This window comes from Crocodylus porosus, unplaced genomic scaffold (genome assembly GCF_001723895.1).
Source record: "Crocodylus porosus isolate Cpor-Errol unplaced genomic scaffold, CroPor_comp1, whole genome shotgun sequence".
In the NCBI taxonomy this organism is placed as follows: domain Eukaryota; kingdom Metazoa; phylum Chordata; order Crocodylia; family Crocodylidae; genus Crocodylus; species Crocodylus porosus.
This window is the reverse complement of record NW_017728925.1, coordinates 973,074-989,820: the sequence shown is the minus strand read 5'-3', so window position 1 is coordinate 989,820 and position 16,747 is coordinate 973,074. Positions and strand designations below refer to the sequence as shown.

Here is a 16,747-nt window from a genome sequence, read left to right as displayed (position 1 = left end):
GCCTGACCAGTGCCGCACAGAGGGGGATGATCACCTCCTTGGACCTGCTTGAGATGCATCTGTGGATGCATGACAAGGTGCAGTTGGCCTTCCTGACCATGTCCCCACACTGCCAGCCCATGTTCATCTTGGCATCAATGATGACTCCAAGATCCTTTTCTGCCTCTGCATTGACGAGAAGGGAGTCTGCCAGCCGGTAGGTATGGTGCTGGTTCTTCCCCACCAGGTGCAGCATCTTGCACTTGTCAGTGTTGAATCCCATCCTATTCTCATCCGCCCACCCCTGTAACCTGTCATTTTTTTCATCTGGTGCAACCACCAGATTGCCAAGGACTGCAAGGACTTTATGTCACTTGGAGGGAATGTCCCTTTCCAAGCTAATTGCCTGGCTCTTGACATGAGAGCTGCTGTGGCGATTAACATGGTTTATGCTTGGTGAATAACCATGGCATGTGATCTTGTGCTTGGCTTGGCAGCAGCCTTGTTGAACACATGGTGGCCTTCCTACAAATGGTTCATGAGATTTTGGAAATGGAGAAAACCCACTGCTTTCCATCTAGCAGACGTACTTCCCCACATAAGATGCTATGAAGGTGCTACTTTGTTGTCCCCCCACTTTCCACCCCACTTGCTAGGATTCTTCAAGGTGGCTGACCTCTGCATCAGGCAAGCTCAGCAGACTCCAAGCAAATTCAATTTTAGTCCATGTGCAGCTTAGGAAGTCCAGGCGCCAGCAGTGATTTCCTATCCCCCTCGACCTGTAAAGGCTGCCAGGAGACAGGTCCATGGAGTCAGGACAGAGCCTGTCTGAACTGGACAAGTGTCCAATGCTAGGAGAGGATCCCAAGTTGTATGGCAATTATCTCTGATCTCAACAGCTTCCAGTGATGTAGTATCTTTCTACCCCTGTTTCAGTACATTCATTCTCAGGTACACCATCCTCCTAGCTCGCTCCAGGCAATATCCAAGCCAAGTAGTTGCAGCTGTGTCCCATAGGGTCCAGAGTGAGACTCAAACTATCACCTCAAACTATCCATAGAGAGGTGTCTTAGCTCCTCTGCCACAGCACTCCACGTTGGTAACCCAGGGAGGGGCTAAATGCATCCTTCCTCTGGCTGCAGACCCCCTGGTTTAGGGGTCTGGAGAGGAGGCAGAGTGAAGCAGATGGCAGGGAGGGTAGAAGGCAAAGGCAGGAGGGGACTTGCAGGCAGCTCTTTGTGGTTTTTTGTTTGCAAATATTGAGTTAAAAACCTTGACTTTTAAGCATCTTTCCTGCCCTTTGTTCTGTTTGCAGTTTTCCTTTCTCTATTTGGTTTGGTTAATCATCTGCTGAGCACAAACAGTCATGGGCAACAGCCAGAGGCGCACACGGTGTGACGGCCCCTCAGGATCGATCTGGATTCACCTCTGTCTATAAGGTGCCACTCTGCCCTGCCTTCTCTCTCTGGGGTTATTACATGCTATTAAAAAAAGCCTCTGAGATGCTGGGGATTTGTGGCATTAGGTTTATTGCCAGGTACCAAGACTTGCTGTGGGGTGACAGTACAAGAGAAACTAGATAATCACAACATATGGCTCACAAAATAGACTGTGGTGGGAATGAATTCAAACCTAATGCTTGGATTCAAACCTCTCATTCATATTCCTGGGGGGAACAGGTAGGAAGTTCAGCTTTTTGATCATTACAGCAACTAATCAAATCCAAGCATAGGTGTTATCAGGGAGCAACAAATGAAGAAACTACCGTTTGCTTGTCTTTTGTGGGGAGAGAAAATAGCCTCATTTTTTTTTCTGGTTGCAATAACTCAGTGACTTGCACTGATTCTCAGATTGATTGACAGTTATGAGTCCCAGCCAAGCTAGTCTAATCTTTGAGGCTAGCTCCATGTACAGTAGTTGTTACTGGCTCAGCCAGTGGAAATTCATGTTTGAGTTACCAGATGGGACTGATGTCTAAAGAAACCAGTCTTCTGGTCCTGGTTTGAAGTCCACTAAAGTCACAAGGCCAATTGGCCAGATTCTGAGATCAATGCAGAGTGACTCTGCTGAAACAAGTGAAGTCTCTTCTGCATCATCTGCCTGTGTTGTTGCACATCACTGCAATAGTTTGAGTAGCAGTGATGAGCAGAAACCACAAAACCGGCTCTTAAACATATCTTAAATCAGTTCCTACAAGCTCTGAATACCCTGAACTTCCACTGACTTCAGTCGGAGTTGAAGTCAGTCAGTAGCCTCAAGCAGACACCCACCACTCATAAGACTGGACCCTAAGTCACTCATCTGGACACCAAATCATTCAGGGACCTGAAGCAAGGCACTCCATCACTCTGAACCTCAGTTTCCCTATTTGACAATGGATGCAATAGCACTCACTATTGGTTTGACACACAGAGATAGGTTTCCTTACATAGTGGCATTTTACCAGGGAAAACAGCAACACATTACCACCAACACAAGATGGCTTTGATCTTTGTTCCTAACAGCCCCTCCCACCCCTCTTTCTGCAATGGTCAGTGCCACACAGAGACATCTCTCACTGAGCTGCATAACTCTGGCCCCATTTCATAGCACCTGTCCCATGAAACAGTCCTTGAGCTTTGAGGCAGCTGTGACTGTGCAGGCCTTTGATGGAAGGTGCTAGGGGACTAGAAGGTGTTAGACTGCACCAGTCTTTTATCTGGGCACTTGCAGATGCACATTCTGCCCCTGGGGACAGAGGGGGTCTCACAGAGGTATCTGCTCCTCTGAATCTTTAACAAATCGTGGTTCGGGTCACCAAGGCACCACACAATTTCATATGCTCCTCAGGCTGTGAGAGGAGCCCAGGGCTGGAATAACAGGAGGAATGACGGGCTGAAGTTAAAGGCATTTTTGTGTGGGCAAGAACAGCAAGGACCGAGGGGGAAGGAGTGGGGCTTAGGCTGGAACGAGGGGCACCACAGTGCTGAGAAGAGAAGTCCTGGCTAGAACAAAGCTGGTCAGTCCCTCGCTTTCACAGCCAAGGTTACTTGAAAGCGGAAGCACATCACCTAAGGTGCTGCTGTTTGCTTTGCTGTCTGTTCCTGGCTCATTTGTGACTTGTAGGAAGACATACTGCAAAGCAGCGCTAGCAGGTTGTCCACTCGGATGGATCAAGTCACTCTGCCGCCTCCCACATGCCACCTCTGATGTGCCCAAACACGCTCCGCCCACCCAGGGCCGTTCACCTTCTGTTGTGCTCAGGAGTCTGAAGTACACCCTCCTGTCCCTTGGAGAGGACAGCAGTGTCCACGGTTCTAGGACCGAGTCCATTTGTGCTGAGGCTGAGGGCACAACAGATCTGAGGGCCATGAAGTTCCAGGGTCTCCTCTTCATTCTCTTCCTAGCCACAGCCAGTGGGACCCCCATCAGAGATCGGGATATCCAAGTGCAGGAGAACTTCGACCCTGATCGGGTAATGATTGTCCAACATTTATGTTAACTCTCAGAAGTAAGCGAGAAAAATGAAGAGGGTGGGCTGCCAGCTGCTATGTGTGGATTTTCAATTGTTGTCAGGTTCTAGTCTGATGAGACGTGGGCACAGCTGTAAAGTGAATCTGGTGTGTGATCTGTATGATCACCACTGTAATAAACATGGGAAATGAACATTGTACACATGTGGGATGTCCCCTTATATGCTGATGGGGCTGGGAGCCACAGACTAGGATTTTTATTGGGCAGAGACAGGGAGCTATAGGATGTGAATGAAAACTGGTATTGGAAGTAAAGGGAGTAATGGAACAACACTTCACTGTGGGCAAAGCTATTAAATTACTTGGTGCCAGCATCTAAAGCTGTGCTGTCCTGGTTAATGGATTCCATTTAAAATATGCCACTCCAGAAGGAATTAGATGGCTTTTCCAGGTGGAAAAATGGCATGGATTTGAGTAATTGTCCATTGTTTCTCCTTAGTGCCCTTGGCACTTGTGACCCTGGCCCACCTAATAGCTAGTAGAGCCACTGTCCATAAAGTATGAAATTAAACCAGTAAAGACAGGTCTCCAGAGACCCCGGAAGTAACAAGTTCAGAGATACTAAATTCACCTCCTGGAGGTTCCTGCTCACAGGTTCTGTTTGTTTCATTAGTACTCATATTCTTTTTCTTTGGCAGGGTGACCTTCAAAGTGGTCTCTTAGCTCCAATTAAAAATAAGATATTGTATGATAAGCTCATGTGGCACTTGTATATCACTGTGCAGCTAATTTAACAACCTGGGCTTTCCTGCTCTGCTGCCTGTGTGTCCATGTAAGCTTTGTTGCAAGCAAAACACTGAACTCCCAGCCACAGAAGCTTGATAGTGTGGAATTGCCTCAGCTCCTGTTTGCAAAGTGAAGGGTTGGGGCAGTCATAGGTTGTGCTCTCTTCTCTCCTAGATCTATGGGAAATGGTATGACATTGCCATTGGCACAACATGCCAGTGGATGAAGAACTACAAGGACAAATTCAACATGGGCACGCTGGTGCTGGAACCTGGCCTGACCAGTGATCAAATCAGCACCACCAGCACCAGGCTCAGGTAGGTGCTGCTGAAGGAAGAGTTGGGGCATTTCACTGCTCATGTGACATACTGCACCCTGGTGATACTAAAAACAGGAGCATGGCACAGGTATATATTGCACCAGCCTTTTATCTGGGCGCTGGCAGCTGAATCCAGGAGAGCTGAGGCTGCAGCACTCCACAGTGGGCCTAATTTCTTCTGGGATGAGCTCCTGCCCCTTCTATGACACTCCCCTGCGCTACTGAATCACCTATTGCCTACTGTGGTGGTCAGGCAGTGGGGGGAACAGCGTGATTTCATGTGCAGAACATGCAACAGAAGATGTGAGTTTTGTTCCTAGCTCTGCCACTTAACCTGCTGTTTGGTCTTGGTCAAGTTCCTGGTTTTACAGGGCCCAGGGGAGGGATAACATTAACAAGCTTGTTTTTTTGGAACCTTTGGAGATCTATGGATGGAGAAATACAAAATAGTAGGTTCAGTGGGAAGGAGTTGAAGGAGGCATTGACTACAGATGGCCAGTTCCTCTTGGCTGGACTTCCAGCCTCAAAGGAGGGAGTGGACTTGAATGAATTTTACCCACCAAAGACTAGTGGTCAAAACAGCACCCAAGTGATTATCAGAGTAGTCTTGGTATGGGTAGATAGCACAAAGTACTGGCACTGTCCCTGATCCAGGTTTGGCTCCATCCCAGATCTAAATAATGTTGATGTGCCTGGGACCTGTCAGCTGACGCTTGAGTTCTGTCGACATCAAAGGTTTTTCAGGGATGTAAACACTGACTTCTTCCAGCATCAAGGGTAAAAGTCTTCAAGGGACTGTGTGGAAGGAGAGGTAGACATTACCAGTTTGGTATTGTCATACCAAGGTGGCTAACCCATGGCAAACATGCCACAAGAGGCACAGGCAGCTGCTGTGTGTGGCATGTGGGATCAAGCTCCAGCCACATGGAGCAAAGCAGAGCAGAGGCACCCCCTGCTCTAAGAGGAGGGGTCAGGTGTCACCTCCAAGAACCAAATTAACCCTTCCCTGGCCCTGCAGCTGACACTGAATCGAGTCCTTTGGATCCTTGCTTCCCATATAAAACTGCAGTGGTTGTGGGGCTAGGGAAAAGTTAACATGGATTTTGGCAGTGACACTTTTTTCATCAGGGTCCTGCCCCTGCTCCAAGCAGCCAGAGAGTCACCCTCTGAGACTCAAGCCCTATCAAGTACTTCTGAGGGGTGGGAATCAGAACGGCACTGGGGAAGGGGCAGGGCTTAACTTGAGGCACACCTGCCCAAAAGATTGGCCACCCGGTCCTATATTCTAGTCCAGTGATTCTCAGCCAGGGTGCCACAGCACCCTGGGCCACCTTGAGATCCTTCCAGGGGAGCCACAGGGTGCCATGTAATGTGAGCACTGTTAGGTGCTTACACATGATTTGCAAGATGAACCTAGAGATTTTTGTTACTGGGAATCTTAAAACCATTCTACCCTGTCATGGTCTTTCTGAGTTCTTTGCAACAGAAGAATTGTTCTGTTATTTTTCCATAGTAAAAAATGGATGAAAACTAAGCTGGCATTTTCTGAGGTGGGCCTTGAGTATAATAAAGGGTGCTCAGAATTTACAAATGTTGAGAACCACTGCCTTAGTCACACAGCATCAATCCTGCTCCCTCCTTCACTGCTGAAGAGGGTCCAGGGCTAAAAGTTGGGTCAGAGACTGTATTTGTGGGGGAGATATGAGAACTTCTTGTGAGGGATAGGGCTGATGGATCCAGAGGTGTGGAGATCTATGTTGTTTCAGTTGGCAGTGACTAGCAACATCTAGTGGTTAGATCTGATTTTAATAAAATGAACTAGTGCCAAAGGGAAAAGCTACAACGACTTGAGACTTCTCTCTCTCTCTCTCTCTCTCTCTCTCTCTCTCTCTCTCCCTCCCTGCCCCCCACCCTTTCCCAGGCAAGGAGTCTGCACCAGGGTTTCAGGAGAGTACCAGAAAACCAAAATACCTGGAAAATATACCTATCACAACCCCAGTAAGTTTGAGAATGGTCATCCTTCTGCTTTGGTCTTAAAGCTGCATTTACTTACAACTTCTAGATGTAAAACTTAACAATAAAGGGAGAATGAGAGTGCAGCTCTGAGTAATGGGATGATATGAAAGGAAATAAATGATCTCTGGGAGATCATGTCTAATGTGGAGCTCTGGGCACCAGTCTCCCAGTGGAAATGGTAGAAACTCCAGGGCTTGGAACATTAAGGGAAAAGCCCTGAAGAATGTGGAGTGCAGGTTAATCCTTCAGGAGCAGAGGATCAGACTTGCCATTTTAGCAGACATCTTCAACCTCTAACTTTGAAGATCCTAGAAGGTGCACGCAATAGCCACCACAGTGATAAGCGCAGTTTAGTTTCTCTCTTGATAGGCGTTGCTTATCATTCACTGTGTTTGACCAAATGACGTGGTCATCAAATGGGAGTAATATGGTAGCAGTGTTGTGTGTCCAGTATTCATTGTTTAAAAAATGGGATAACTTATTACAGTATCTAAACAGAGAACCCAGGGCTGCATTTGGGCACCCAAGTTTGAATGTTGTAGCTCTCTTTAGTTTAGTTATACAGTAAGGACTGAATTGCTTGCGTAATGTCACAATGGACAGGCTGTGAAATGCCTAGGGTTAGTTCTCCCTGCACTGAGGGCTATTAAACCTCATTGGTGCCCCTTTCCCAGGTACAGTGGCTAGGGTAGAAGCAGGCAGTTTCAGAGAGGACTAGTTCACCCCTGCCAACTTGGCTGCCTTCACCTTCCCTGTTCCAAATGCTGATTCTATCCTATGCCTTTGCCTTTAGAAAATTATCCCCTGGATGTTCTTACTATAAAGCTCTGTGTGCATTTCCTTTTGATACAGAATGGGAGGTGTCCATTGTCTCCTATGTGCTTCACACCAACTATGATGAATATTCCATCATGCTAATGGAGAAGAAAAGCACCTTTGGACTGACCACAACACTGAAACTCTATGGTAACTACCACTGACTGTGGCATTTCACTATCCCATTAATAAAACTGAATGAGCTTTGGTGTGTGCCATCATGTGAAACAACAGCAGCTACCCTTGTGTTTGATTTGAGTTATCTGGAGCTCTTGGTCTCCAGATCTGATGACTCAGGTTCAGCCCAGCTGAATGACATGGAATGAGTTCCCTGTGTGCCTGAAGGCCTGTATCACACACTTTGTACCTGAATCTGGTATCATTTAGTATGAATGAAGAAACATCTTTTTAGGAGAAGCTTGGGGCAGTGGTGGCAGGAGATGCTGTTATTCAGAATGGAGGTGCAATAGTGAGGCTGGCCTTTATCTGCTGCTTGGATGTACACAGGAACAGAAGCCTAATCCAGGCTGGAAAATGCTGAGTTCCTACTCACTGGACTGGCTCCAGGAGTGCTGTAGGAGGGGAAATAGTACATCTTGAGATCCTATCTCTTTCAAGCCCTACACCACACCATGGTTAAGCATTGGTTTCTCTCCTGGTGCCTAGGGAGGAGCCCAGTTGTGCGAGAGAGCCTCATTGAGGAGTTCCGACTGCTTGCTCATGAGCTGGGCATTCCTGATGACTCCATCTTCATCCTGATCAATAAAGGTAACCAAGCAATAATCAGGGGGTTGCTGTCAGGGGCTTCTCCTCCATTCTGCCTGGACACTTCAGCTATTTGTCTATCCATGTGGCTCTCTCTTCTTGGTCTTGCCAGTTTCCCTCCATGACACTGTCCCTTGAGAAGGGCAGGATAATGTTCCAAGGTGGTAGCATACTCCATGCAGGATGGCTGGTGGGGTGGGCTGAGAAGAGCAGCCTGTGTGGGAGTGAGAAGTAAGAGAGAAGAGGCAGCAGAAGATCTGTGATGGGTCAGGAGAGGCAGTGAAGGGCACTGGGCACAGGGTCATCTCTCTAATGGATCATACATCCTGACCTGGGCTCTCAAGGGGCCTGTTCACTTTCAGTTGTTGGCCAGAGCAAACTGTCACAAAGCTGTTGTTTATAGAGAGTCATAGCAACGTGCCCCAAGCTGCCTGCACACTACGGGGATGGGGAAGGTACAGCTAGAGAGGCACACTTCCCTCCTGGAGTCTTACGTATAGTATGTGTCCATGTAGCAGCATTCCCCATCAGGCAGGAGTCCAGGAACAAACTGTTCTCCTGTCTGACAGCTCTCTCCATCATCACTCTGTAGCACTGTCTTTGCCATGCAGTATCTCCTCTGAGTTGCACCACATGGGCCAAAGCAGCCTTCACACTCAACCCATTTGGCACTCCTTGTCTCCTGGCCTCCTAGTTTCCCATCTGAGACCACCAGGTCCTCACTTCCTGTCTACTAGGGAGATCAAAGGTAGAGAGTGGAGAGTGTGAGAGTTTGTGTGTGGGTCCCTGTGTCTCAGAAGATGTTAGGGGTATAATGAACAGTTGGGAAGGCCTTTTAGGAGGTGCCTGCGTGTGACAACAGCTTTCAACCCCGCTTCCTAGCTCCCTCCCTGCTAACATTTTGCTTGTTCCTTGGTACAGGTGAATGTATTCCCAGTGAGATTGAAACTGAAACTGGATCCTCGGTGAGTTGTGCTGTAGGAATCAAATGAGGTTCATTTCTTGGGTCTCCAGGGGATTACACTGAGTTGGAAGTGTTTCCTTGGGAGAGCCCATTCTGGATCTTCCATTTCCTGGAAACCCATGATATACTGGGACTATAGAAAACTCATCAGCTACATACAAGGGCTAAATGATGGAGGAGAGAAGCCTTCTGTCCTGTTACCTCTCCCTAGAGTCCAGTTCTGCAAAGCTTCTGGTTGGTCTAAGGCACTGAGAAGGTTCAGTTCTATACACCAGTCATAAATAACTGGTGGAGTTTGCTGCCACAAGATATTGTCCAGGCCAGATCAACTGAAAAGAAGGAACAGGAAAGGAGGTTTTCCGAAGTTATTTAATACTAGTTTTAAAACACATGAAGGGAGATAACATGCCTGTGTTGGGCAGGAGCTGACCATTGACTACCTACACTCAGCAAAATAACTTTCCCTTAGAAAGATTATTTCATAACTGTCCTTTATGGAGTTTCTGGCTTCTTCCTCTGCCATGTTTAGTGTTGAACACTATGACAAGGCACCAAGTTAGCTGGATCTGTGGCGTGGCCTGGCCTGGCAATGTCTACAATCCTAGACACATAAGTACTGATAGTACTCTCTGACTGAAGTAGGGGTGCCAGGTGTGTGGAGGGACAGGCTCCTTCTAATGTGCCAGCTTTGAAAAGCTGAAGGTGTATGAAAAATTGCAAAAATTTTTCCAGCCTGTTTTCACTTGACCTTGTTTGGTGCCTGATCCTGGCCCAGTGGGAAGGCTGGGCCTTTGGCCTACAGGTCTGTGTCCCCTCCCACCTCTCCTCAGTTTAGAAGAGAAACTGGGTTTTACGGTCCCCAGATGTTCCACTGTGTTGCTGATGGGGACTTGCAAGCCTCCAACAAAGGGATCAGCTTGCTTAAATGACAGCTTTTTCTTCTGTATGTAGAGGGTTCGGAGAGAAGTCCTGCCCGAGGAAGAAGGCTCTGCTGGTGGCCCCCTGCCAACATTCACTGGCCACAAGGAAGGTATGTCTGGGGTCCTTGTACACTGAGGTCAGTATCCCCAGGTTTAATCAGTGTGAGTGTAGGATTGGTGGATTACTTGCAGCATGACTGTTCTTCCTCAGTTTCTGTTTGAAATCACAAAATCATCTGTGCAGCCTCAGCACTTCAATGTCTACATTTTACCTAAAGTAGCTTTTCTAGACCTCCAGGTTTTGTGACTTTCAGGCTTGCTGTCTTAGGACCTTCCAGGACAAGAAGTAAGTGAAGCGCATCCTATCAGACAACTGGGAATCCCCTTGCTCCAATGATATAGACTTACCTTCCCTTGCCCAGCAAGGTAGTAAGATACTGGACTACCAAGGGGCTACTAGTCCAGGACCAACCATCACTCTTCCTAGTTCTTCAGTGTGGGTGACCTCCCTGAGAATATACCACATTTACAGGGGAAAGTCAAAGTAGCACCCACATTGCTGACAAGAGGATTATTATAAAGGGTGGATAAATTAATCTTCCTGGAGGTATGAGTTGCTTGGCTAGGCCCTGGGGGAGGTGGTCCAGTGGGCAAAGGGTGTAGCCCCGAGGAAGTACTTGATGCCTGCTGGATGGTTCTGTGGGTGCCCAATTCACCTCATTTAGGGTCAACCATCTTGTTTTCCTTAGATTTCTGCAGGCTGAACAAAGATGCTGGCCCCTGCTTGGGGATGGTCACTAGACATTTCTACAACTCCACTTCCAGGGCCTGTGAAACCTTCCTTTATGGTGGTTGTCTGGGGAATGGGAATAACTTCCATTCAGAGAAGGATTGTCTCCAGGCGTGTCGGACTGAGGGTAAGTGGAGCAGATGCATGATTCCAAGGGTCTCCGATATGATCTTGTGCCAGCGTGAGGAGGGCAGGATCAAGTTTGGTTGTCCTGATCTGTGCCCACTAGGACTCTCCCCTTGGGCAAGCAACTTAGGCTCACAAGGCCCCATGCAGAGAAACAAATACAGAGCCTTGTAGGAGAGCCACAGCAGCTTTCTGATGTCTCTGGGGAGACAGCCAGGTCCAGAAAGAGACCTAGAGTCAGCCATTTCTGAGTCCAAACAGGATGAAGTTGCCTTAAAAGGGAGAGGGGTGTTTTCCAGTGAAGAAAGGAAGATGCCAACCTCTCACATCTATTTCTTAGGGACTCCCATTCAGGCATATTTTAAAGCTATCACCAGTAATTACTCTAATAGTCTCTGGATGGAGGAATTTGGGATAAAGGGATCTATACAATGTCACTAAGTATTGCCCGATGACAGGATGCAAACGTGTCATTGGGCAAATTGTGTGCAGTAAACCAAGGGCTAGCTGCGGGGATTTTACCTCTCCAGCTCTTCCCTTATTTTAGTGCCAGATGGCTGTACTATTATAGCATCTCTGTGCTTTCCCATTCTGCTCCACTGAGCTCAGAACTGGTGTGCTCTTCAGTGCACCAGAGATCATCCCTCCAGAGATGCAGTGAGGGGAAAGATCTAGATATCACAGTGTTGGGCACCCCAGAAAATCTTCAGTGCAATTTTCTACTCACTTACAGCCATATCAGTTAAGGGCAGGATTTCTTACTCATGCAGTCATAACAGTACAAACTGCAGTCACTTGGGTATTAAGATCTAGTCTACACTGGGTGCATCTACACGTGATCCTACACGGCTGGAGCAACCTGCTATGGCATCAGTGGGCACAAACAATGACACCACAGCTACATTGCTGTAGCAATGTGCTCCCTCATTATAGCATGTTGTTACGGCAATGGAGGGGCTAAAAATAACTGCGCCACCAGCACAATGCAGTATGGGTTGTTACTGTGCCGTCATTTAGTACTTCCAAGAGTAAGTACTAACAGCACAGTAACAAAGGTGCTGTAGGGACACACATAGACACGCCCACTGCAAAGTAGTACCATCTCTGCTGGATAGAGCGAGGCATCTGCTGCCATCCAGTAGGCAGCTGAAGGAGTGTAGACACTCCTATGCCTTCTGGGGGGCATTCAGGCTCTGGTGACACAATTGTGCATAATAGCCAGAGCTGGAAGCAGGTTCTGCTGCTCTCAACTGAGTGGAGAGTAGCTGTTATTTGCTGCCAGTAGTTCTTCTGGAAGAGGCAGCTTAGCATCAACAAGGCCAAGGGTGCCTCCTGGGCTGTGCGGTTCCCTTCTCCAAATGGGAAGCAGCTATCCCAGTACAGAGGCACAGTGCAGAGAAGGGTGGGAAAAGTGTTCTGATGCACTGTGTGCGCTCCCGTACAGACATGTGCAATAGCAGAACTGTGTCTATGCTGGAGGATTTGTATTATTTGAATTATACTAGTTTTGCTAAGATGATACAATCTATGTGTGGACACAAGCCCTTAGCTATATGGACAAGTCCTCAGAGAACCAGTCTGTTCCAGGCTACCACTGGCAGCCACCACCTAATTAGGAATTCCTTTTAGTTCCTCCCGCAGACATTTCCCAACATGTGGGGTACCCCACCTTGCCTTGCCCAATGGGACAGACCTTTGGGGGCAGCTTGCAAGACTAGGTGTTTCTCCAACTGGCTCCAGTTCAAGGCTTTATCAAGCCCATTTCTCTTCCCTTGTCTTTGTTTCCTAGCTTCCTGCAGGTTGCCCATCATGCCAGGGCCCTGTCAGCAACAGGTGAAACTCTGGGCTTTTGATGCAACCCAGGACAAATGCGTTATATTCAACTATGGAGGCTGCCAGGGCAATGGGAACAAATTCTACACAGAGAAGGAGTGCAAGGAGTACTGCGGTGCTGGCCAGCTGGAAGGTACTGCTTGCCTGGGGCATGAAGCACAGACAAGCTATTGCTAGCATCCTCACATTTGGCGCCTGGGCTAAGTATCTGAGCCTGGATAGTGGTGCTTGAGAAAGGGCCCTGTTTTTCAGAAGGGCTGAGCACCTGGATCTCCATGTGAACACATCCAAAAACCTCACAGATTTTGTTTACTGCGTGCTTGACTGGTGTCTCTAAGACGATGTCTGACTTCATTCACTGAAGCCTAAAAATATTTCCCTAGGTGTCTTTTTCAGGAGACCCACCCATGCCCAGACAGTGGCACACACAGGATCACAGTTCATGTCTCTTAATGCCCAGTTTCATATCTAACAAGATTCCCTCCCCTGGTGATTAAGGCTGTCAGCACATTTCTGTCCTGAGTGCACTGACCACTTAGATGCATGATACACTCACCTATGAGCTGCTAGATATGCTTCCATTATCTGCTTGCTGTCTGCCCCCTGAACCTGGCACCAGCCAGGTCTCCATACTTGTGCAGGATCCCAGAACATTGCCAGTGTCTCTGCCCTTCCTGCTAAGGTGATGCTCAGAAGCAGGTTATTGGTATGACTGTGTTCCAGAAGCAATGTTTAAATGACCTGCAGATATCAAGGTTTAACGCATTCATGATGGAAGAGAAGGTCTTTGCTCATCTGTTTCCTCCTGAATGCAGTCTGGGTTGGAAGGCTTCTGAGCTGTTGGCCAGGAGCGTGTCATGCATAAAGCTATTCATACCTGGTTTTCCTTTAGCATTGGTCCTCCATAGCTCTCCAAGAACTTTAAAAAGGTGGTCAGAATTATCTCTGCTTTACAGATGGGGGCCAGAAACATGAAGGGGGACATGACTAGCCCTTACCTTTTGAGTCTCAAGCCTGTTAACCTTCTGTTATACATAGAAGACTAGGGCTCTGCAGAACTGGCTCTGGCTAACCTGACCCTAAGCTCATTCAGTGTTGTATCTGAGTAGGATATATGTTACAATGTCTAGGTACTGTAGCAATAAGTTTTGTGGAAGCACCGGGATAGATAAAATTAAAAGAAAAGGGACATTTGGCGGAGCAAGCACATGCTGCAGGGAAAGGACACTGGACACATGGCCTGGCTGACCTCGTTGGGAGCAGTATTACATTAACAGGTGGCCCTTCCAGTCTGAAGTGAAGTAATTTAGCACCTGCTGGCATAAATGTTTCACTTTGCTCCCTGTTTACCAGCTGAGTTGTGATATTTGCATGATGCACCTGCAGTCTAGGTAGTTGGCTGTCTTGCATCAAAGCTTCTGGCCCTGGCCCCTGAGACCGTGGAGCACTGCTGGAAGCCTGCCTCTGCCTATCTTGTTATGACATGTTTTCCTCTCTTGCAGGGGACGAGGAGTTTATGGGGTTGTCAAACTGATGTGCGTGGTGGGAGGTACAGCAGGAACTATCAACCACCAGCTTGAATATAAGCACCAGCAGTGGGGGACCTCTTGAAATGCCAGGTGGAAGACATTTGTGCTCTTCTAGTACATGTTGATTTCAGCATCTGAACAGTTAATGCTTTATAAAGCACCATGATAAAAAGTATAGTGTGTCCATGTGTCTGTGTCCTGGCCTGTTTTAGCTGGCTGTGTGCACAAGAACTTAAGAGTGGGAAATCAGGGCTCATTGGGGTGACTGCCTTATGCAATATTTGCTGTCTCATTGAAGTGACATTCTGTTTCCTTGTCTCATGTTCTCTTCCCAAGTCTTTTCTCTCATCCCTGTGGAACTAGAGACATTAGTACACAAGTCATGAATGCTTAGCTCAGTCAAAAAGGGAACTAGAACAATTCTTGAAGGAAAGGTCCATCAGTAGTGTAGCAGGATTGGTGCTCCTGCTGCTTTAAGAGCAGGCAGACTGAGAGAGAAGAAGCCTGCAGGTGTGGCAGGGGGGCAATCATGAGCCACATGACAGAGAAAAGGGGGAGGGGAAACTGGCCTTGCAGTATATAAACCCAGGCCTGAGCTGGGTGGGCAGTCTAGCTCTGGAGGCTGCTGAGAGCCTAGGTCCTAGGCAGGATAGCTGCAGCTCCTGAATAATGCCTAAGAGATTACAGATGTGGTAATATATGGAGGTTTGTGATTAAGCAAGGGGAGGAGGAGGTCCTACCAGACTCCTGGAGCAAGGCCAGATGCCTGGGAGTAAGGCTAGAACCTGAGAACAGGGCAGAGGGAGGACAGAGAGGACTGGGAATAAGGCCAGAGCCTGGGTGAAGGGGTAAGATGGGATCAGAGAAGGTCCGGCACCTGGGGGGACCAGGAGGGTCTGGTGCCCAGGAGGGACTAGGTATCCAGGAATAGTGTGGAGAGGGGAGCCAGTGTGGGCTTAAGGACAGAACCAGAACAGATTCAGACCCAGGAATAAGACATGAATGGATGCAAGCTCACTCAGGAATCCCTGGGGCAGGATCCCTTTTCTTAAAAGCATAAGTACACCTAGGTGTGGCAGGAAAATGGAGGGGGAGGATCAGGGTAAACAAAGGCTGAGTAGCCACCAAGGGGTGTCATGGCCACCCCTGGGACAGGCCTTTGTTACAAATAGGTATTGAACGTGGTAGATGGTGGGGCAGCCTCTGAATCAGAACTTCCTCACTGAATGCTGAAAACTACAGTGGGAGAGGAGCAGGGATGGTTTTGTATCTGCACTCAGCTACTCTATGAGATAGGAGTCCTCTGTTTGTATGTCCAGGCAGCTTATGTCTCAGAAATCCTATGGCCCAAATATTGGGGGAGAGAAAATTACTCATTAAATTTTGAATAATTTATGAACTTTGAAAACCTTCAGAAAAAATCCCCAAGAGGTTTTCCAAGAAAGCATGTTGTCATTTTGAAGTTCAGCGTCTTCCCAACTACTGGATTTGGTGCAAATCAGTGGTGGATCCTATATGGCCTTTGCAGTTGGAAGAAGACATAGTTAATTCACCCTTCTCACTGGGGTTTTCTCAGGTGGTCAGCTTACAGTTTGGAGAGGAGTCCAGTGAGGGCTGAGGGGACCTTCTCCTGTAACTGGAAGCACAGTCTAGTTCATCACATTGCCATCTTCAAGGAAGATTCTTCCCTTTGGGTAGGGCAGGTTCCACGCAGCATCATAGCCCAATAAAATGCCTGAGTGTATACCTCTCAGGAGCAGTCTGAGTGTTTTACAGTCACTCTGGAACACTGTTGAGCAAGGAAACCTCTACACTATGGTCGTGGTGATGATGATAAGTTATTATCTACTGTTTTCCCTCAGCTGCTCATAAAGTGCTTTACATTGAAGGTCAATGTCATTATAACCATTTTAAAGAGAAGAAAGCTGAGGCCATAGTTTAGCATTCATATAGTGAGTCAGTAGAAGAGCTGGGAATGGAGCCCAGGTCTCCTGAGTCCCTGTATGGCTTTGTAGCCACATTGTCATAGAACTGCTGCTGCCTCTGGTGTGGACCAATTTCTGGGTCTTGCCACCCTTGGGTGGAGGGGAAAAGATGGGAACAGATTGTCTACATGTGAAAGTGCAGATTGGCTTGAAGGCAAGCATTGCAACTGACCCCAGGTCGGGCATGGCTAATGAAGAATGGTGTGCCCGGATGCACAGTATCCTTTGGTGTGGGCTGCTCCCTGAATAATCACAAATGACCAGGATTTGGCTCCAGGAGCTGAGGAAATTTTGATCTTTACTGTGAGAGAACAGCTCCATAAGAAGAAAGCACCAGCTGGGGTAGGCAAAGGGCAAAGTGGTGACCTGCAAGGGGTTCCGCTGATACTGGCAGTGGGGTTCTGCAGCAGGAGCTCTTGAGAACCCAGTGATGCGTGCACCTGCCTGATGTCACAGTACAAGGATGC

At 47.9% G+C, this 16,747-nt stretch overlaps 1 protein-coding gene across 1 annotated transcript; it reads left to right on the top strand.

The window, feature by feature from the left end:
- The first annotated feature begins 3,212 nt into the window (after window positions 1-3,212).
- On the top strand, window positions 3,213-14,483 carry AMBP (alpha-1-microglobulin/bikunin precursor). Its single transcript, XM_019540502.1, has 10 exons — window positions 3,213-3,433; window positions 4,392-4,534; window positions 6,458-6,534; window positions 7,405-7,518; window positions 8,035-8,136; window positions 9,055-9,098; window positions 10,049-10,127; window positions 10,767-10,934; window positions 12,723-12,899; window positions 14,269-14,483. The coding sequence occupies exons 1-10, from the start codon at window positions 3,329-3,331 to the stop codon at window positions 14,298-14,300; spliced, it is 1,041 nt and encodes a 346-aa protein (XP_019396047.1). The 5' UTR covers window positions 3,213-3,328; the 3' UTR covers window positions 14,301-14,483.
- The last annotated feature ends 2,264 nt before the right edge of the window (window positions 14,484-16,747 follow it).